Source organism: Dipodomys spectabilis, unplaced genomic scaffold (genome assembly GCF_019054845.1).
Source record: "Dipodomys spectabilis isolate Male_0828 unplaced genomic scaffold, ASM1905484v1 ptg000207l, whole genome shotgun sequence".
Classification (NCBI taxonomy): Eukaryota; Metazoa; Chordata; class Mammalia; order Rodentia; family Heteromyidae; genus Dipodomys; species Dipodomys spectabilis.
In genome coordinates, this window is record NW_024870884.1 from 671,509 (window position 1) to 695,663 (window position 24,155).

A 24,155-nucleotide genomic window follows, 5' to 3' on the forward strand; every position below is an offset into this window, starting at 1 on the left:
AGGTTCTAGCAATTATTCTCATACTCCTGAGAAACAAAGTTAGGCTATTTCTTTATCTAATTTTGATTCTGGGGGGACTAGAAAATCTTAAATCTCAATTCATTTCTTTTTTGCCCTGAACCATCAAAAATGATTCATCTTTCTAATTTTAATATTTAGGTGTCCTATTCTATCAAAACTATTTGGTCTGGAAAGGACAGATAATGCTGTTACCCTCTAATTTCCATTGAGTTCAGAAGATATTTACTATCACTGATCCATAAATATCCCTCCTACCTTAGCCTTTCCCATCTGTCTTTCATGGCAGAGTCATAACCAGCAATATTATTATGTTGTATGGAAATTTTTTGTGAACATATTTCTAAATACCTAAATTGTATAGCACAACAATATGCTAAAATAGCATTTTTGAAACATTACTTGACTTTTCCCATAGCTATATATGAGATGAGCCAGAATTGAATGTTAGTTTTCATGTTAACTAATTTACTGTTAATTAAATTAAATTAATTTTAATTTTAATTTAATTTTAGTGCTATCTGTCTCTGAGGATATATGTATATATATATATATATATATATATATATATATAATATCTTTTAAAAATAAATTGAAGCTGGCCACCAGTGTTTCATGCTTGTAAATCTAGTTACTAGTTTCATGCTAGTAAATCTGAGATCTGAGGATCATGGTTCAAAACCAGACTGGGCAGAAAAGTCCTTGATTCTCTTATCTCCAATAAACTACTTAAAAAAAAAAAAGACCGACGGTATAGCTCAAGTGGTAGAACACTATCTTTGAACAAAACAAATTTAAGAGACAGAGCCTAGACACTGGCTTCCAGCCCCAGGAGTGGAACAAGACACAAACACACACAGACACATATAAACAAGCAAACAAACAAATAAATGAACTATAAATTTATATCGCAGACCCTGTAGAATTTGGACTAAATTGTGTACTATTCCAGTTCTGATGGAAGTCATAGAGCTTATGAGAATAACAAAGAGCCACTCCATAAATGCATGTTTAGTGTCATTCAAATTCATCTTTTATAGTTAAATCATAATTATTTTGCCAGTCTTAAATATTTCACCTTAAAAAATGATATCACAGTCTGTACCCCTATGTTACTATGAAATACTGCAAAAAGGTATGTATGTGTTAGAAGCAGAAGTTACACATAGAGAGAAGAAATAGACAATGATATTTCTTACCTTTATAATCACTGTGACAGTGGCAATACCAGGTGGCATTGTTCCATAAATATCAAATGCTTCCACAAGAAAGGTGATTGTTGCTTCCTGGTCTGGAAATGCCTCATAATCCAAACTCCTTAACAGAGACAGTTCTCCTGTAAATGGATGCAGTGCAAACATATGCTTCACTTCAGGGCTTCTTATCCTATAAGACACATTTGCTCCAAGGTCAACATCTTTGGCCTGAAAAAGGTTAAGTAAAGGAGTAATGATATCAACGGCATTACCAAAATAGAAGAATTCAAGACTGATATACAGTATGCCCTGTGTAAATTTATTGATGGCCAAAAGATACATATATATGTGTTTATATACACATATTATAAATTTTATTACCAGGAAAATGCAAAGGGAAAGGGGGAAGAGCTGGAGAAAGAAGATAAAAACAGGTTTTCCCATTATTAGACCTACATTACACAAATTAAATAAATCACACTACAAGAAAGAAATATGTCCTAAGTTTTTTGTTTGTTTTCTACTGATTTAATAATAATGAGAATAGTTTAAATGAAAGTAATTGAGTGATTTCCATAAACATAATACTGTTGAAGGTTATTAAGAAATGTAAAAGATTATTTTTACAAAGATTTTGCAACACCTTCATAGAGATTACACCCTCTGCATTTAATACCTACTGAGTAATTGTTATGTACAAAGAACTGTGGAGAGAACCATGATGAATTAATACACAATTTACTCCCTGTAGCTTATGGCCTCAAAGAAGAAACCAAATCCAAATATGAAAATAAAATGAAAACAGTGACAAGTCATTTGAAAAACACTATGAATTAGGATCTAGATGGAAAAAAAATAGGTTTTTAAAATAAAAGCTCAATAGCAATTCCAGGAGTACAGGTGGGGATAAGCATCTGAAGGGGAGGAAGAAAAAGGAAGCAAGAACAAAAAGAACAACAACAAAAAAAAAGAAAATCAAACAAACAGAATATGAGAATTGACTGAATTCATCCATTAATATAAACACTTTAAGGTTCAGTTTTGTTCTCTTCAAACAATCATTAACATCATGACTAGAAAGGTACCATTAAAATATTCAATTTAGGGCTGGGAAGGTGGCTCAGTGGTAGAGCGCTTGCCTTGCATGCCTGAGGCCCTGGGTTCGATTCCTCAGCACCACATAAGCAAAAAGAAAAAAGCTGGAAGTGGCGCTGTGGCTCAAGTGGTAGAGCGCTAGCCTTGAACTGAAGAACTGAGGGACAGCACCCAGGCCCAGAGTTCAGGCTCCACAACTGGACACCTCCCCCCCCCAAAAATATTCAATTTATTATTCTATGTTTCCTTTTCAAATTGTCTTGTGTTATATTCCACTTTTTGTCACTCACATGTTAGTAAATTCCTGTTGATTGTGGCAAAATAACTAAAATAATCAAGTTATAAAGAGGAAATGTTTAGTTTGGTCCTATTTAAATATGCAGTCATTTGACCCTGTTATTTTGAGCTGAAGGTGACCTAATACCTCAAGAATGGAAACACATGTCAAAGACTTACCACCTCATGGTAGCTGAGAAACTATCAAAAGAGACAGGATGGTTTGGGTTTCCAAGGCCTGTTTCAAGGACCTAACTTCTTTCCCTTATTTCTTTCTCTAAGATGAAGTCTTGAATACATAGGCCATAAGGGAAAAATCAAAATCCAATTTATATTAACATGAATTTCTTTATATATGAAAACAAAACTCTGCTGTTCTGGACTTTCAGCTCTCCAAGGCTCATCCTGCTCCTCCATGATTTTTTTTTTTGGTCAAGGTGATGTTCAGAAGAGTTAAAGTTACATAAGTAAGGTAATAAATACATTTCTTGTCAAACTTGTTAGCCCTTCCCTCATTTTTATTCTACTTTCCCTCTCCTCACCCCCCCCCCCAGTTGTAAAGATCATTTCTAACATATTGCCTTGTGTATATCGCTGTTGCATTGGTTCTTTGTCTCACCATTCTGTTGTTTCCCTTCCCTTCCCTAATTCACATACACATAAATACAATACCGGGATACCAAAGTCAAATACAGTGACCACAGGGGAGATACCATAACGGGTGGAACATACAAAAGAAACAAAAAAAATCACATAGTACATGAAAAACAACAACAACAAAGAAAAACCACTTGTGGCCATATCTTGGAGTTCATTCTGTTTATTGTCGTCTTATATGGTCATATGTGCATAGCTATTGAGCTATTCACAATGGTTGTTTTGTTTTTGTTTTATGTTGCCTTAAATAATATTTTGACCTTTATTACTTAGTAACTATGAAATGACCCTCAGCTCATAATTTTAAAATAACTTTCTTCTGCAAATGATCTTCATTCTCAGGATTCTATTAAGGACTTTCATGTTAGTTTCTAGTCTACTAATCTGCTTACTAAACCAGATTAAGAACATTGGAGTCAAGAAGTCTGTTTCTGGCTCTCTAAAGTTAGCACATAACTGGTGTTCAGTTAGATACCAAAGAAATATGCTTGATGAATGGATGTATGGATGAAAAATAAATAGAGTAGTACATACAGAAATAATCTTTTCCATGATCAACATATGACTTATTTTGATATATTGATGCTTGTTGCTAGAGTAAGTATTAGATGGGTTGAATGATGGAAGGACTAGAGATTCTTGAAAGCCATGATAATGAAATTCAAGTTATGCTCTGCAGATGGAGGATAGAGTTATTTTTCTAAATTATACCTCATAGACTTTCTGTATCAGAAGTAAATGGACTATTACTTCAAAATGCAAATTTCTTCCATCTGAGCTACTGTATGAAACTGTTCCGTTTCCAGTAATATTATAGTTGGCAAATGAGAAAGTATCGTGTAGATGGAAATACAATTAAAAAGGAGATTGATAGCCCTGAAAGATGCTTGATATGCATTGAATGTGGAAAAAATGATAAGGTAATGAGAATTCTAACTGTAAATTATAGGGGTGACATATTATGCACGTAAAATACATATATAGAAAACTTTAAAATGAAATATACATACACACATACACACATACACACATACACAAGCAAACAAATGATTATGATCTTCCGGGAGCACAAAAATAAGGGTAAAAAGTATATTGAAACACTGAAACAAATACATGGAAGGTTGGTGTGGTTTAGCTTGTAAGTTTTCCCTTTCAATTATGGAGGAGGCAGAGGAAAAGATCACAGTTTGAGAATGGCTCTGGGAAGAGTTAAGATTCTATTTTAAAAATAATTAAAAGCAAAAAAAGAGTCGGGGATAGGGATGTAGTTCAAGTATCACAAGGCCCTGAGCAAAACCCAGAATTACCAATAACTTTTAATCCATTGGAGATTTTTTTTCTCTATTGCTTATAGTATTACCACATCATAAGACCTACTGCATTGGGTGCTCTTTTTTTATACAAATCCACATTTTCTCTTCCAATTTTATGGGATCTCCCTGAAGAAAGATTGTCACATAAAATACAGTGTGCAGTGTATGAGGCATACTTACACTAACATTTCCTCTTTATTAATCTGAAATTACATTTTTACTGGCTATATGGTGCTAGATTCATTTTTTTCTTGCCAAATTTAGTAACCATCTTCTACCTACCATCTTACAATGTATTATGCATGCAATTCTTGCTTTATCTACATACCTCTATTTGAAGGAATTTGGTTCCAGCTGGCAGATTCTCTTCAACAACAACAGTATATGTTGTGTTGGTGAACACTGGGCTGTTATCATCAATATCCACAACCTTGATCGCCAGTGTTAGAGTTGAGTGGCGAGGATGTACCGCTCCATCAGTGGCTACAACAACAAGTTCATAGTAATCTCTCACTTCTCGGTTAAGTTTTACTGCTGTGTAGATGCTGCCATTGGATGTGATGCGAAAAAGATTATTGAAGTTACCCAAACTGTAGTACACTTGGCCATTTATTCCAGCATCAGGGTCAGTTGCCTAAAAGAAATGAAAAACACAAGAATTTATATTATTATTTTCTGGTAGCCCATTGACAAATTATGACATTTTCTAACAAAATAATCTTTGTTTTCCTCTAGAGGAAAATTTAAAAGGTAATGAAGATGTAGTGTACAATCTAAGGCCTGAAAGAAATGTTCCACAATTTACTTAAAATACTCATGACTTATAGTTGGTAATATTGTTAAGGATGCTGTAATATGATTAAAAACTACATAAAATAGTAAATTTTTCATGTATTGTCCTTTCAGTAATGGATTTTTTAATATTAAAGAAAAAAGCCATCTAGAGTTTAAATAATGCAATATAATTTACTGAGTAAGAATTTAACACATGGTTTTCACTCGAATATTTACAAATTCATTTTCATATTTAAGTAAGCTCAATTTCTATATATTATTTAATTGTCATGATATTCTTAGTGAGTAAATATTATTGGGCCCTTTTTTAAAAGGACAAAATGTGGTATATGGGGTTTTACTTGCCTAGCTTTATACACAAAATCAAGACTACAATGACATAGTTTCTAGTGCAGGACTATATATGAACAAGAAAAGGGTTTCTGCTCTTATTCAATGAGTATGTGAATTCTTAAACATGGCAATGTATCATGAGAAATATTTAAAATGGAGTTTAATTGAAAAGAAAGAATTCAAATCATCTGCATGTTCAGATAATACAATCTTATTCCTAAGGCTCTGAAGATTCGTCACTTACCTTTTACACTGAATATATTGCCAATATATCGGCACAAAGTCAACATAAAAAAATCAGTAGCTTTTGTGTATACTGATGATTAACGGGCTTCAAAAGAAAAGTTCAATTCACAATAGCCTCGAAACATAGTTAGAAATGGAATTGGAGATAAATCAAGTAAGTAAAGTTCTCAACAATAACTATACAACTTTGAAGAATAACTTGAAGGAATACGAGAAGATGACAAAAAAGTCTATGCATGGCAGAATTAATTTTATGAAAATTACTACATGCTGAAAGCAATTGATAAATTCAACTCAATTCTGCATCAATATCCCACTACCATTACTTCCAAAAATAGAAAATCAGTCCTAATATTTGTATGGGAGCATGAAAAACCCCAAATATTTGAAGCCATCTAGACATTTTAAAAAAAGCAATACTGGTGTGAACATAATGCCAGACTTCAAACTATATTACGAAGCCATAGTAATAAAATAACACATAAAGAAACATAAAAACAAATGCTACAAAATAAAAGACCCCAAAATAAATGTTTTTAACATGCAGCTAAAGACATCTGATTGATAAAGGCACCAAAAAAAATGTACATTGGAAAAAATCGCATCCTCTTCTACAAACAGTGCTGGCAAAATGGAATATCCATTTCTATCTCTCATTTTATATTAATAGCAATTCAAAGTGGATCAAAGATTTCAACAAAAGACTTGAATTTTGATATTGCTATATCAAGCTTATGTTGACAATTTAGGATAATATTCTCAGATCGTGATCATTAACTTTAGTCATATAGAGCGAATGTGTATTTTATGATGATATGATTTGTTGAGAAAAACCTTCCAAACAGATGTTCAACAGGTAGGCTGAAAGCAAATGTTTTCTTGGGAATGTGCATCAATAGGGATCCTTAATTTCTTTGAAATCCATTTATTTTAGTTAAAATGTAAAGAATATGTCAGATAGCATGCACACAGACAAACACATTTATATTTTTTAGTTTCAGTTACAACCATTGACCTCACTAGCTCTCTAACCATTAATGGAAGTGAAACTTGTAGAACATATGACTGTATATTCTTCAGGGAATATTGAAATTACATATAAATTTGTATGTTTGGCAAGGGGGCTAAGATGTTTGTATAAAGTAAGGTTAATTTGTTCCCTTCCCATTTCTAATTAATAGAAGAATAAAAATATTTTTATAACTTTAGCAACATGTGCTAAGCTCAGCAAGATAGTTTTACATATTTATGATTATAGATAAATATGTGTTAGACAAGTGAACATTACTTAGGGTTTCTTTTTATCAGCAGTATTGTGAAGAATTTGCATCAAAGTTTAATATCTAGTCAAACATTTCAATATGTGATGCTGTAATAAAACTATTAATCTTCTTACAAATCAATTAAAAGTTAATTAAAGTTGTTAATAAGAAATATATTGCCAGGCGCTGGTGGCTCACACCTATAATTCTAGCTATGCAGGAGGCTGAGATCTGAGGAAGCTGAGATCTGAGGATCACGGTTCAAAGCCAGCCCAGGCAGGAAAGTCCATGAGACACTTATCTCCAATAAACCACCAGAAAACCAGAAGGGGTGCTGTGGCTCAAGAGGTACAGAGATTGCCTTACCCTGAAGAGCTGAGGGACAGTACCCAGGCCCAGAGTTTAAACCCCATGACTGACAAAAAAAAAAAAAAAAGTACACTTGTCTTTTCTTCTTATACTACAAAAAAAGTAATAAATGGTAGTGAATGCAACTTTATAATCATCTATCCATGGTTAGCACTTTTTACGTAATATTTACCTTCGTTCCAAAGCCTGAATTGTTTCTATTTGTGAATGCACATTCCTGGGAAATTAGCTGCTAGTTTATTGTCAAGTAAAGATCATTGAAAAGATAATATAAACCACTTTGGAAAGTAGTATTGAGGTTCCTCAAAAGATTCCACATAGAGCTCCCCTATGACCCAGCATTCCCACTTTTGGGCATTTACCCAAATGATCACAAACAAGACCATACTAATGCTAACAGCACAACTATGTTTATTGCAGCATTATTTACCATAGCTAAGATATGGAACCAACCCAGATACCCCTCAGTAGATGAATGGATCGAGAAAATGTGGTATAGATATACAATGGAATTCTATGACTCCATCAGAAAGAATGACATTGCCCCATTTGTTAGGAAATGGAACGACTTGGAAAAAAAATATATTAACTGAAGTAAGCCAGGCCCAAAGAAACATAGGTCTCATAGTTTCCCTTATTTGCAATAACTAGTATATGTCTGAGTCAAGCAGAAAAGGTCAGATAAGTTGATGTTAGGCAAAAACCCCTGTCTACTGTATTTTATTTTCACAATAAAAAAAAAAGACCTTACTGTAAAGAATACTGGATATTTGTCAGGAAAAAATGGAATATTTTAATAACTAAAATCAAAGTACATATAAAAACAATGGAGAAATTATTTAGGAAGAAGTCAGAGCATGTATGAGGGCATTTCAGATTGAAAGGATTTTGAATAACTGTATACATTTCTTAGCATGTCACTTGAAAGACAGTAATATATTATATTCCTTAAATAATAATCATTTTAGATACTCTGCTGCACAATCCTCAACTTCAATAAAAATAGAAGCCCATTTTGGACTTCTTTAGTCCTTTATAGATCTACATGCATGTCTGTATGGAGAAATATAATGAGTAAATATCCACTGGAGAATCTAATATGTGTGTACTTTCTACTGAGACATTCATGGGCTAATTAGGGGCTAATTCCAATTTAAATTATTGTTCTCAGATTATTTAGAAAAAGCATTAATTCAGCTTATTCTGCCAAATGCAACAAACAGTTTTGAAGACAAAAGGAAAATATTATAGTTATTATGGAGGTGTGAACTATCACATACCACTTAATTAAACCAGTGCGAAGCACTATTTTTTGCTTACTCTTAACAGCAATTTAAGAGGCCATGCACTCTTTTCTCACCTAGAAGCAAAAACCATGGAAGTTGTTGAGTAGTTAGGTCCTATGAAGACACTTTGTTGGGTATTTTTAATGGCATTATTAGTGGAAATGTCTTTTTCAAAAACTATTATCTATCAATTCAGAAAGTACAAAGCAGTCATCAGGTGTATGTCTTTAAAGGAAGCCGAGTTATTTCAAGGACTATGCTAGTCAGTATGAAATAATTTAGTGTTTTACAGTAAAGGTAAGATTTTCTTCTCTTTAAACACATCACTGAACAATGACTGAGGAGGAGAATTACTATTTAGAAGGTAGAATCCATAGTTAAATTAAAAATGTAAACAGAGTGAATAGTTTTTCGGTAACTATTGGAGGTATAAAATACTCAATCCCTGCCAATCTAGAAAGTCTATGTTTAAACTAATGACTTCTCAAGGGTTCAAGCACAGATATTTTCTACCATGATGGAATGAATTTAGTGAGCAAATTATTCTAAGTTCTCTTCCATCAATAGTAAAGTGATGATAGTAAGGAGTACTTATCTCACCATTCCTGAGAGGTTTCATAAATATTAAAGTAATTTTAGGGTCATCCCTTATTTGCAATATCTAGTATATGTATGAGTCAAGCAGAAAAGGTCAGATAAGGTGATGTTAGGAAAATGAACCCTAAGATATATATTCAAATGTTTTTTTTTCTTTCATGCATTTGTTTCTAACGCATTTATAAGATTATTTCTTTGTTGCTTTGTATGTCCGTCCCCCACAGTATAACCCCTGCTTTCACTGTATTTGATGTCGGTATAATTTGTGGAGGGGAAGGGGAAAAACAAATCGTTTAAATAAGGATACAGGTGGACCCGTTGCAACAATAAGAAGCACACATTGTCATGTGGAAAACGAACTTTACAACTTTGTTGGGGGGGGGGAGATTGGGGGGGTGGGGGAGGGGAAGGCTGGGAAGGGATGGGAAGGGGAAACAAAGGGGGAGGCTACAATGCTTGATAAGAAATGTACTCATTATCTTGCCCATGTAATTGTAACCCCTCTGTACAGTATTTTCACAATAAAAAATAAAGAAAGAAAAAAGAAAAAAAAACAATGAATTGTTGATTCATGTTAACTGCTATCAAGTTTGTGATGTACTTAAAAATTAATTTACATAGGTAGATCACGTCATAAAATTCTTAAAGAATATTTTGGCACAATGATCTACCTTATTTTTATTAGTTTATTTAGATTTTAAAATTTTTCCTTGGAATAATAATCTTACATTGTGAATCTGTTGGATGACAATAACATTGTTTTCAAGGATTTCTGAGAAATTTGGTTTTAAAGGATCTATAATTGAGAGACATTTGCCCACATGGTATTTTAATGTACTAATGAAAATATAAGGAAATGAATGATTCAATTATAAGTAACTGAAAAAAGAGTATAACTATAAAAAAAGTGATGCATAAATTAATATTCAACTAAATTCATAACAGATAAATTTCAATTTAAAATCATATCTGATAACATTGTAGATATTCCTACATTGAAAAATGTTTGCATCTGAAAACAGAAAAGTTATTTTTGTATTCCTACATTGAAAAATGTTTGCATCTGAAAACAGAAAAGTTATTTTTGAAATGTATTCCATTTGAAGGTAGAAGACATGGGTAGCTTCAGTTGCATTTTAAAATAATGTCATCATGGTTTGAGAAACAAATGTGGACATCACTGAGTGAATATTTATGGTTTTGTAAGTCATGAGTCTTTAAAAATACTACATTATTCTCTGTTAATGGTATGAGTTATTTCATACTAAACATTCCCTTATTTGTAATTACTGCAGATTACTATCTTACCATTTCTAAAAAGACAAATTCAACCCATAGATATCAGCAAATAGTATTTCCAGAGATAAAATCATTAACAGCTTCCCGTATTTTTATACAAAGCTATATCTCTGTTAGTTTATTACCTTTTTCCTAGTCTAACATGGAGAAAGTGCAATTACATCATCATAAAGGATGGCTTAGATATTCTCTATGTTCAATTCCTTATTGATTCTTTCCAATTTGAGATAACTATCCTTCTACAAAGACTGCCTATCATCATGTATTTATTTAGGTCTGTATTTACAATTAACTGATTACCTATACTAAAATTCCAGCAACTTGAGACCGAATGATAATATTAAAAGCATATACACTGTCATCAACTTTATAATATCTATTCTTCATAATATTCAATGAATAGTTGTTGAATAAGTGGGTTATTAAAGACCTCATTTAACCAAGCAGTGGGCATCTTTGTGAAAATTTAGCTGTATTTTCCAGTATCAAACGTTTTTACTCCTTGTTAAACAAATTTGCATTTTATCTTGGCACTCAATGCTACACATGATGATCTGGATTTAACCTTGCATTACACATTTATATACCACGACTAAGTCCCTGACCCAATCTCTTTTTTTCACTAAGGTTGTTTATTACAAACATGGTAACCAGGTTCCAAGCAATTTCAAGACCTCATGTTACCAACCATGATGTTTATCTATTTTCTTTGCAACATCTACCATGAATTCCCAATGCCTATACTCTACACTGGCTTTAGTATAGAAAGGAGACAATAGAAAGTAGCTTTATCTGTAAGATAGAACACTATAGTTCTTAAAGCTTATGGTTGATAGGGAAACAAATCACTTATACTTTGGTTTCATTGGTGAAGGCCAATGGCATGACCAAGGATGGTGTCGCACAGGAGACAAGCAACCTCTTCACAGAATGAGTTAAAAACAAATCAGTCAACCAACTTCATTTTCCTTGAAATTCACCACAACCTCTCTTACTTTCCCTGATAAGTTTCTGAGCAACCCAATATAGATCTTTCAAGGATAGCTCCAGTTCTAATCTAATCTTGCACTTAGCAGAAAGTGTTCATTATTATTAATACAGGTTGTGCAATTAAACATTAGGTTTAACAAGCCATAGTAGAGAAATCTATAAATTGCTTGGTCAGAAAATGAGAAGTTGAGGAGAGATTAGAATATGGACAGCAATTTTTAAAAAGCAAGAATATGGAAATGAACTACCTTTGTGAAGTTAAGATAATAGTTAATGCAAACAGAGGGAGGTGTAAAGTGACGGAAGTCATTGTAGGCTGTTCAACATAGCTTAGATCTTTCTCAATTCACATTCACTTCTCTGCCAACAATTTACCAAGGATTAGGAAGATCACAGTTTCTACTACTTTAGGTGATAAACTTATTTAAATTATAGAAACAGAAGAAATAATTTCCATTTCCTTATTGAGTTCCTGGAACTATATAGATAGCCGGAAAGACACATATAATATAGGTTTCTTTCTTTCTTTCTTTCTCTCTTTCTTTCTTTCTTTCTTTCTTTCTTTCTTTCTTTCTTTCTTTCTTTCTTTCTTTCTTTCTTTCTTTCTTTCTTTCTCTTTCTTTCTTTCTTTCTTTCTTTCTTTCTTTCTTTCTTTCTTTCTTTCTTTCTTTCTTTCTTTCTTTCTTTCTTTCTTTCTTTCTTTCTTTTTGCTGGTTGTGGGGCCTGAACTCTGGGCCTGGGCTCTGTCCTTCAGCTCTTCAGTTCAAGGCTAGTGCTCTACCACTTGAGCCACAGCACCACTTCTGGCTTTTTTTTTTCCTGCATATGTGGTACTGAGGAATCAAACCCAGGGCCTCATGCATACAAGGCAAGCACTTTTTAAATCCGAATGTATGGATTACACTTCTATTGTGCTCCTCAAATTCCAGCTACATGCTCCCAACATATGTTCATGTGATCCTGATTATTACACAGTAAGAATCATGGCCAAAAAAGGGAACCCTAGTGCATCAATGCTTGGAGTGTAAACTTGTTCAACTACTTTGGAAAGAAGTATGGAGGTTCCTCAAATAAATAAGTGGGCTAAAGACTTAAAGACAAACTTCTCTGAAGAGGAAATAAGAATAGCCAATAGACACATGAAGAAATGCTCAACCTCTCTGCCATAAAAGAAATGCAAATCGAAACAACATTGAGATACCACCTCACCCCAGTTAGATTGGCTATAATCAAGAACTCTAATAACAACAGATGCTGAAGGGGATGTGGACAGAAGGGAACCTTACTGCGTTGTTGGTGGGAGTGTAAACTTGTTCAACCACTTTGGAAAGCAGTATGGAGGTTCCTCAAAAGACTCCACATAGAGCTCCCCTATGACCCAGCAATCCCACTTTTGGGTATTTACCCGAATGATCACAAACAAGACCATACTAAAGCTCCTGGCACAACTATGTTTATTGCAGCATTATTTACCATAGCTAAGATATGGAACCAACTCAGATGCCTCTCAGTAGATATATGGATCAAAAAAATGTGGTATATATACACAATGGAATTCTATGCCTCCATCAGAAAGAATGGCATTGCCCTATTTGTTAGGAAATGGAAAGACGTGGAAAATATTATATTAAGTGAAGTAAGCCAGGCCCGAAGAAACATAGGTCCCATGGTTTCCCTTATCTGCAATAACTAGCATATGTCTAGGACAAGCAGAAGAGGTCAAAAGCTCTGTACATATGACCATATAAGTTCTTGCTAAGCGAAATGAACCCCAAGATAGGGACACAAGATATTTTATCTTTCTTGTTTTTCTTTTTAATGTGCTTATAAGGTACTATGTGATTTTTTTGTTTCTTTTATATGTTCTTCCCCTATGGTATAACCTCTGTTGTCACTGTATTTGATTCCAGTATACTGCATCTTGTATATATATTTTTCTAATTTGGGGAGTGGAAGGGAAATAACAAAATGCTGACATAATTTTTCAGGATGACCTTTTGTAACAATGAGATGTACAAGGCACTATGTTGTAAACAAACTTTACAACTTTGAGGGGGAGGGAGGAGTTGGGGAGGTGGGGAGGAAATGAATGGTAGAGAAAAAACAAAGGAGGGGGTAACAATGCCTGATAGGAAATGAATCAGTACCTTGATCATATAACTGCAACCTCTCTGTACAATATCTCTACTATAATAGATAGATAGATAGATAGATATTATCAAAAAAGAATCATGGCAATTTGTCAATTTTATGTAAGGTAAGGTGCGGTCAGTATTTCCTTCAATTTCAATAGAACTGTTGGTTCATCAAGTTTAAAGCATTGTGAATTTATGAAGTCTAAGATATTTCATCAATATCCTTCAGCTTTTCTGCTAAGCTATTTGAAAACAAACCAGATTGGAGATTAACATGTGGAGAAAATACTCAACTAGTTATACACTTTATTTTGCTGTCAGTACACAGTAAATTAGATATAGGTTTTATCATTCATTGGCCAAGTAAAAATCTCCCCTCAGCATAATGAGATTTGTTTTGTGAAATGTTATTTTTATGGGAGATTATTGTTTCACAGGAAGTCTAGTCAGTGAAATTAAATTGTATAAGAGACCTGCAGTCTGGAATAGAATGACACTGTATCTTTATCTCTAAAAAGAAAAAGAGGTCTATAAATATAGCTACCAAGGACCTATGTAGGTAATAGAGAAGAAATGTACTGACTTATAGCAAACCTAAGGTCTATAGAATCTAATGGAGACTGAAGCTACTGTCCACTATGACAAGAGTGAACTGCTTTGATTTGCTCTGCCCAAAGGAAACATTACTCCTGCTACTTCCATAAAGACTGATTGCTTTTGACAGAAATCTGTCTGTGCAGACTTAAATGAGTATGGTACTGAGGAGTCGTAAAACCATTAGAAAAGACTGTGGGCGCAGAGAAGCTCCTCATAAAAATGTTCAGAGAGAACGAATAAGACAGTGAGTAAGAGGCTGTATTTGCTATATTTCCACCTTGTGAATTATGACACACACAAGGAATATTTCCAGCTGTGGGGTTCAGAAATCCCAATGAAGTAATCTTTCTGAGGCATCATAAACTAAATAGTGAGAAAACCAGCCAAAGAAATATTGCCAGCTTTTATATATTTATTTGCAGACTGCATCTAGATGAAAACACAACAAAAAGCACAGCCTCTCATTTCGATTCTTGTATGACTTGAAGAAAGAGCTGTATTTGTTTACCGATTGGGATCTCTGGGAAGGGCACAATGAGAAAGAAATTACTTTCATATATTTTATTGTGATGTTCTTTTGAAATCACCAGCGGAAGGCAGAACAAGCAGGACTGGACTGAGAAAAAACTTAAATGCTACAAATGACCAACTGCAATACAAACCAACCCAACCATTGACTATGAAGGAGTCTAGTATTAGAAGTACTGATCAGAATTGTTATGAACTGGTCATTTTGACCAGCTGGCTTTTTATACGTCTGTTTGGCTATATATTACAGTGAAAAGCTTAATGTTGGGTAAGAAAGCCATCTGCAGCTGAGGTAATCTCTGAAGTGGCTAGCACTTGAAGAATGTCGCCTATATCACTCTTAATAGTTAAGATGTGAACCTCTTATGTGAAGGGGTGTTAGGTGGTGCATTTTGGTCCAATCAATAAATCTGTACTTGAATTTGTTCCATTTGATTATAATTTGTTATTTCAAAACATAGTAAATCATGTATACTCATGCACCCGCAGAATCATTAAAACAGTGCAATTCATTTTCTCAAATGAAAAAGCAGCAATACTATGGCTTCAAAGTTCCAAATGCCATGAGTTGATTGTATTGACTGACATTAATAATTGTCTTTCTCCACCCTTCTATAGAGAATCCCTAGATAAGGTATTCTTAACACCTTTTGTGTCTTCAACATCTTCAAACATTGAATTAAATAGGCATTATTTTCTATAGTTTGAGAGAGTCACATTGTAGAAATCTCATATAATTTGTACAGATTCCTGCCACTAGCAAATAAGAAACCTTGTTGTTTTTTTTGTTTTGGACACCAATATTCTTTTGATGTGTCATCTTTGTGCAGGGAGTTTTGTTTGTTTGTTTTTGTAGGTTTAGTGTTCAGAAGCTCCATAGCAGCATGATATAGTAAAGCCCAGATATAAACAGAATCATCATGGCCTTGGAACAATTTTCAATGCAATATTAACTGGCTTCAATAGTTTAATTCTGAAACTTGAGGACAATATCACAGAAACACATGTTGAAAATTATCACTGTACAGCAACCCAGAATTTACCAGTATTGATTTGTAAATAAAACCTTGTATTACAGAATGTTCTCCTTAGTTTCCCTCACATTTTCCCTTACTGTTTGGGAAGCTAATCTGAACTGATGGTGATATCAGCAAGAAAAAATGCTTCACAAAACTCAATGGAAGTCATACTAGGAAGTCACAGGAAAACAATATTTAATATATCCAGGGCTTGTGAAAATAATCGCTTCAAAATAAATTTATAAACCATCTAACATCCAACCATTCTCTTCTCCTCTCAGTGTTTTGCTCTTGATTTGAGTAGATTTAGACCTTCCACCAAAGGAGTTGTCCTTGTTTTCTACAATCTTTTTGTATATCCATCTTCTATGAGGAGAAAGAACATAAACACCTCAGATTCATTAGATTCATTCTTTAAGGACTTGAATATGCATTAATGAGTTTACATATTTATTCATGCAAAATTGTCCATCTTTCATCCACTAGCCTTTGCTGTTTATTCAGTAAGGTCTTCTCAGTCCTCTACCCAATCTTCATTTTTTCACACTATAGTTGCCCAAAATCTCAATATGTAGGAAGAGCCCTGTAGTCCTCTCCTTTATCCATTACAATATTTCTGACAATTCTGATTTTGTGTCTGGATGATATATATATTTGATGCATCATGCCTTGCTTCACTGGTCTGTGATGTTCATGTGGGCAGAGACCCTACTATTTTTGATTCAGCACTGTGAGCCTAATGCTCTATATATAATAGATACCTTATAAAATTCATTCATGGGCTGGGGAAGGTGGCTTAGTGGTAGAGTGCTTGCCTTGCATGCATGAGGCCCTGGGTTCGATTCCTCAGCGCCACATAAGCAGAAAAAGCCAAAAGTGGTGCTGTGTCTCCAGTGGTAGAATGCTAACCTTTAACTGAAGAGCTGAGGGACAGTGCCCAGGCCCAGAGTTCAGGCCCCACGACCAACAAAACAAAAACAAAAAAAATCATTCATAAAATGGATAAATGAATGATAAACATGGGACTGAATCATACTAGTATAGTGGACAATATGTTGTTTAATCTTACACTAAGTAGAACAATGTATTGATAAAATATTACCATTCCCCCTTGATAATTAGAAGTCAATAACTCTTCAGGAGGAGGCAGATTAGATATTTTTTTCTATCATAATAAATACTTACACTGTTTTTTCATTGAATCTGTAGGTTTGTTCCCTACTCAATAAGTCTGAAAATAGCCAATTAATGATAGGAGCAGAACATTTTACTGCAAGGTCAATAAAAGGAGAAAAGGAGATCAGAGTCTAAAAGTCCTTCTCCCCAGGAGGCCAAGATGTGGGTTTTTACTCAGGCTGATTTATTAGGGCACATGATATGATATATATGCAGTCCTCAGAGCTTTCATAGAGAAGGGAGAATTGCTGGAAGTAGGGTGCCACTTCTTTTCTCCCCTAAGTTGAGCACGGTCTGATATGTCATGGCACCTATGAGTGGGTGTCTTTCATCATGGCAGTGAGGTCATCTGATCTACAATGGGGCACCGAACTAGGATGCATGATTTCTTCAGTTACCTCTGTTGATAGGAACCTGTAATAATCTGGTCCTCCACAGCTGGGTATATATGATTATCAGCACTCATGCTTCGTTTTAATCCAGAAAATAGCATAGAGAATAGGACAACAGACTATAAGGTTCAGTCTTGTGGATACTTGGGTTAGGAAAAAATCCCCTGTTGTTCCCAATAAGTTTACTCATGAGCTGCGTTACAGAGATTACTCATTGACCTCTACTAGGCTGCCAGGTCAGCAGCGTGGAAAATAGTTTAGATACATGGAAATACTACCAAGACACTTATCTGCTACTAATCATTGCAATTAGACTGTGAATTTTGCAAAAGCAACCTTTAACCTAATGAATGGAGGATGCACACTGTCACACTGTTCTTTGTCTATCAGAATTATGAACCCCAAGATAAGGACACAAGTGGTCTTTTTCTTTCTTGCTATTGTTTCTAACATATTTATAAGGTTATTGTTTTGTTATTTGTATGTCACTCCCCCACAGTATAACCCCTGTTTTCACTGTATTTGATCTTGGTATAATTTGGGGCAGGGAAGGAAAAAAAAAACCAAATTGCTTAAATAGTGTACAGGTGGACCCATTGCAACAATGAGATGTACAAAATGCTATGTTGAAAAACGAACTTTACAACTTTGGTGGGGGTGAGGGGAGCGTAGTTGTGGAGATGGGAGGGCAGGGATGGTAGGGGAAAAACAAAGGAGGCGGCAACAATGCTTGATAAGAAATGTACTTATCACTTTGCTCATGTAATTGTAACCCCTCTGTACAGTATTTTCACAATAAAAAAAACCTTACTAATAAAAAAAAAGATCATCCAACTTGTCAGCATGTTTTAAACATGTAATATTCTCTAGGTACCAAGGTGGTTTCTGGAATATAGTGATATAAAATATATTCTCTAATATAATCCAGTTAATTGTTCTTAAGGAAGTTGCAGATCATTACAATGTTAAAAATGAGGCACAGCCAGGTAGGACACACATGTCATTCCAGCTAGTTGGAGAAGAGAGAATGGTATGATCTCAGCTGCAGGTCACTCAGCACAGAAAAGTATGAGACCTTGACTCAACTCATGGCAGGATGCATTAGTCTATGCCTGTCATCTCAAGTTCTGTGAGAGGTTAATGGAGGGAAAGCTATAGCTCCAGGAAAGCCTTGGAAGAAAAGTCCAGAAGCCTCCATCTCTGTGGAATGGAGCTAGACATAGTGATATTCACTTATGATGCCAGCAATTATGGGAAGCCTAAAGTAGATAGATCACAGTTCACACCTATAGTCAAGCAGGAATTAAGACCCATTCCAAAGTATTAAGAGAAATAAAGAGCTGGAGTCATGACTCAAATGGTGGAATTCTAGCCTAGTGAATCTGAGCATCTGAGTTCAAATGTAAAGGCCACCAAAAAATAAAATGTTAAAAATAATATTTAAAAGTGGATAAGGATGAATAACACAGGAGGTGAACTTGATCAAGTTTAGTATGTTCATGTGAGAAATATCACTATATTATTCATTTAGACAACTAATATATACTAGTAAAGGCATAGTAAAAAATAATAAAATAGAACACTAAAACCTAACGAGTAGTACCAAGTGTACCATTCTTGGTTACTAAATGAGCTCTGTGAGTAAAGTTAGATTTTGAGTGCAGATGTTCATGCAATGATACATGCCAATTAGACATAATTATATATGACTGCATATACACAAACATAACTGGTACTGTTTAGTATCTTCTAGTATAAAGTTGTTTTATGTACATTTCATTTGATCATCACATTGAATGTGTGAGGAAATTCTTTTGATCACTTTTATTTTACTGATGAGAAAACTCAAATTTTAATTTGACTGATTTCACCATCTCAGAGGCAGCAGAACTCATACTCAGATGTTTATACCATGAAACTTGTTTAGACCATGAAGCTTTCTTCCTCCTTACTTTCTCTCTCCTTCTTTCTGTTCCTTATAATTGGTTATATATTCTAGTCTAGATAACAACTAGCAATGGGCCTGAAATCTTACTCATTACAATCTGCTCAGATTACCTAAATTGACTTCAATGGAAGGTAATATAAACATAAAATAGGAATAAAAACATCACTTGACTAAGAAGTCAATGACTACCAATCTTTAAAATGCAGTACATTTAATCTCCATGATTACTCTTGAGTCTAAAATAAACCAGGATAATTGTACTTCTTGTTCTAATTGAATTTATGCAAGCAGAAGTTCTTAGTAAAATTCTTAGTCTCTCAGAAGGCATTATAAAGTTCAGACAGAAGAGGGAAAAAAACATGATTACTAAGAGTTAAATTCCAACCTAGATTTTTAAATTCTATAAAAATCTTAATTCTGTACTTTTAACAATGTACATTTTAGTGGTATAATAACAGCACAATGTACAAATATATGAATATTTTGATTTATTTACTAGCTTAAACTGTAGGTTACTTTAGAATATTATAGGTAAATTTGCTTAAAGCCTTTCAGATCTTGTACATACTGACACAGGAATAAAGATGTCTCTATGTGAGGTGTACAAATTATACATTATTTTAAGATAGAAAGTTTGTGTGTAACATGATGTTATACAAAAAGTAAAAAGAAAGAAAGAGGAAAAAGCCAGCAATCACAAAACAACAGTTAAAATGAGCTAATGGTGTGTATTTCTAGATATTCGTGTGAATGAGACACAGGATATTTAAATCCAGCTCATGCAGAAAAGTCTACAAGACTTCATCTCTAAAACAACCAAAGTTGGGCTAGAATTGAGGCTAAAGAGGTAGAGCACCAGCCAAACAACAACAATAAAGTAAGTTGAGCAACTATGGGAGCAAGACCCTGATTTAAACCCTGATTCTGGTCCCAAAATACAGCCTAACACTGCACAGCATAGCATAGCGCAGCATAACACCACACAGCACAATTGAAGAATAAGCGTGGATAGTAGACAGGAGGAGGAGGGGAGAAGAAGAAGAAATAAGTTCTGAAAAGGTAAAGAGAAACTATTTTTTGTACTTTCTGTGAAGTACATGATTCAAGAACCATTTCCTCATGGCAGCATTTCCCTCAGCCAAATATTAATAAAAGCCCGTAAAAATGTACTTAGATAATCATTCAAAGGCTGAGAACAAAGATGGCCTGAGGTTTTTTCTTTTCTGATTCATATAACACTTTGTTTTGGTGTTGCTATGAAATGCAAGGAACTTGAAAAAAGACTAACAATTAACAGTAATTCTAAAGTCAATGAGACTATTATTCTATATCCAAAAGTCAATTTCAGGCTACTTTTACTACAAATAACAATTAAGATTCTTGAAATTATATCGGACAATGTTTTCATGGCTTGAGAATATAAGAAAATATTCCTTACATCATCAAAGAAGTAACAATTTTTTAAAAAGATTCTCCAATTTGACCACTTGTAAAATATCATTAATGTGACAGTAATGAACAGGAGGGTTACAGGCACACAAGTAAGGTAATGGGGACATTTCTTTTTTTAACACTGTGCCCTTTTCCTCATTTTCTCCTGCTTACCTCTCCTTACTTCCCTCCTCCCCAACTTATATAGTTCATTTCCAATGTAGTGTCAAGTGATTATCTTTGTTGCATTAGTTCATCCTCTGTCCTGCTGTTTTTGTGATTCCATTTCCCTTGTACAGATCAGATAAACTTATATACAAGACAAAGGGAAAATTTGACCATTTGAAAAACAAGAAACTATCTGTCAAAAAGAATGTTCACAAGAGTGAAATGTAAGCCCAGAGCACTAGTAGTTTGAAATATGTCTAATAATTAAGGAGTCCTATCTAGCACATACAAAGAACTCCCACAAAAATAAGAACATTCAAAAAGACACAGCAAAGGTAACCTATAAGAATGTGATAAGAAGCTTAAATTGTAAAATTTGAAAGGAGGAAATTCATAACAGGTGAACAAGGATGTGTCTCAGGAAAATGACAATAAAGAATAAAGTGTGATCCTCTTAAATCCATTATTAGTTTAATAAAAAGTTGGACACCCCAGGAAACAAGAGGAAGACCACCACACCATCCACTCTCACAAGTCCTGCCACAGTTACTATAGAAAATAACTTGGCCTTCCTAATAAAATTGAATATACGTGTAGTTATGATATAGGATCTTGGGCACATGTACCTGAGGAAAATAATATTAAAATATCCACAGGTGTGTTCAGGAAAATATCCTAAAATTAGGGGACCACTCAAGTAGCACAATGTGATAATGAGCCTATATAGGTGTTGCACAACCACATATAGCATTTTTTTTTAAGTGGAAAGGTGGCTTATTCCCAAAAGCAAAGATGAAAGAAAGAGAATCAGATACTCAAGCATACATATACTAAGACCTGTTTAAATACATTCACAAAACACAGACACAACTAAGCCATGGTGTTTATGGATGCTTGATTGGGTGCTAAGTCTTTAATAGAACTAATAGTAGCATTTAAGTATGGGTGGAGGAAAGTGTGTGTGACCAGGAAAAGCGCACAGTAGGCTTTTCTGGTGATACATTTTATACTCACATTGTACTTACATTTATGCTCATTGCATAATAATTTTAAAGTTGTGCATTTATGTATAAATCCCTTCCTGTGAAACCTATGTTTTTCTGAACATTTATTAGAAAGAAGTCGTAAAAAAAGAAGCTCCCAGAAAGAGTTGGAATTCTTCCTATAAAACCAAAAGTAGATGCCAAACTTCTTCCTCAGCGAGGCGATAAAGTCAGTGTGTAATTGTAGTGCATCATAACGTTTGCAGAAGTGGAGAAGTGAATCCAACTGAAGTGATTCGGCCTGAATTCTCATCAGTCTATAATTCAGAAGAACAATTTGTATAAAATGTGATCTCATAAATATATAATGCCACATTAAAAAGTACAGCTAGATGAATGAAGCAGAGGTAGGCGAGGAAAATTGGTTATTACTTCCTTTAGGGTATATATTAAATACTTGAAAATTGAGTATATATTTTAAGTGGAATATATAGTTTCAAATACACAAAGTCTGGTAGCATATTGCTTGAGCATCTAGGAAAATATTGCATACTGTTGTACTGTCCCATCACTAAGCAAGCAGATATGCTATATTGTTTTCTAACAATTTCAATTTTCTTTGGGTTAACAATTCTTATTGAATACATTTTCTTTGTACCATACAATTTTATAAAATCCTAAAACTAAATAGATATCCGAATAGTAAGACTTTATGTATTAAGACAGTATACCTTTTTTTTTTTGCCAGTCCTAGGGCTTGAACTCAGGGCCTAGGTGTTGTCTCTGAGCTGCTTTTGCTTAAATCTAGCTCTCTACCACTTGAGCCACAGCACCACTTTCAGCTTTTTCTGTGTATGTGGTGCTGAGGAATTGACTCAGGGCCTCATGCATGCGAGGCAAGTACCTCTGAGACACATTCCCAGCACAAGACAGTATACTTCTTAAGAATGAACTTGTTGAAATTTCTTGTCTTCCCACACAGCTTATTAATATTCAAGGAAATACATTGTTTTTAGGTAACTCCGGATCAATACAGATAGTTTATCTTCCCTCTAAGAGCCACACACCAGGACAGGGAAGGAGATTTCTAAGACTAACACTGCATAACCTCTGCTTTCAAGTAATTTTCACTGATGAGCTCAGTATTTAAAAAAAATAAAATAAATTGTGCGTAGTCTAACATGGGACTTTGTTGGGGTGAATTGGGATATACAAGATCAGAAACCATTCTTGGAAGATCATATTTGTGAGGAATTTTAAAGGAGAGCTATTTAAGTGAGAAATGGAGAAAAATGAGACAAGTACGTTATGAGCAAAGGCATGGAGTCACAGGCTAGATGTTAGACTTTTCCTTACTGTGACAGATACCTGAGAGCAACTGTTTACAGGGGTAAAGACTTGTTTTGCCCGTGATTTCAAGGAATTCTTTCTATCTTGGCAAAGCAAGGAAGCTCATCTCATTATGTTAGAAAGCAGAGAGAGAGAGAGAGAGAGAGAGGGAGAGAGAGAGAGAGGGAGAGAGAGACAGGAAGAGAGAGGAGGGGGAGAGAGAGAGGGACAGAGAGAGGGGAGAGAGGGGGGCAGGGAGGGAGGAATATCTCCACTAACATCATTTTCCCCATTTACTCAAAGAGAGACGCCATCTTATAGAATAGTACAACCCACATTGAAGGTGGTTCTTCCCTTAGTTAATCTCTCAGGAAACTACCTCTTGGACACACACAAAAGCATGGTTTATATTCCCCTAGTCCCTTCCAAATCCACTCAGGTTAGCAATCAAGACTACTCATTACAGTAGAGTTCTAAGGAGAGATGTGAGTAATTACTAGGAGGGTAGAAGGAAGGCAGGTGAAGCTGTCAAAGTAATAAGGAGATGGAAGGTCTATCTTGTGTGCTTTGTGAAGAAAATGACTACCTTCTGTAACCAAACTGTTTGTGAGAGACATTATTCTCACTGCTACACAGCAAATAACTGCAAGGCAAGTGTCACAATACCATCTAACTTCAGCATCATGGTAATCATCTAAGAATGAATCCATCATTCAA

At 34.4% G+C, this 24,155-nt stretch overlaps 1 protein-coding gene across 12 annotated transcripts in view; it reads right to left on the minus strand.

Moving 5' to 3' along the window:
* The window catches only part of Pcdh15 (protocadherin related 15), a 450,667-nt gene that overhangs the window by 123,326 nt on the left and 303,186 nt on the right, over positions 1–24,155 (minus strand). For all 12 annotated transcript variants that reach the window (XM_042696488.1, XM_042696486.1, XM_042696489.1 and 9 more), the window contains 2 exons: positions 4,884–5,189; positions 1,218–1,442 (listed from right to left, as the gene is read on the minus strand). In XM_042696488.1, coding sequence (XP_042552422.1) covers positions 1,218–1,442; positions 4,884–5,189 — 531 coding nt within the window. The remainder of the gene's footprint in view (positions 1–1,217; positions 1,443–4,883; positions 5,190–24,155) is intronic.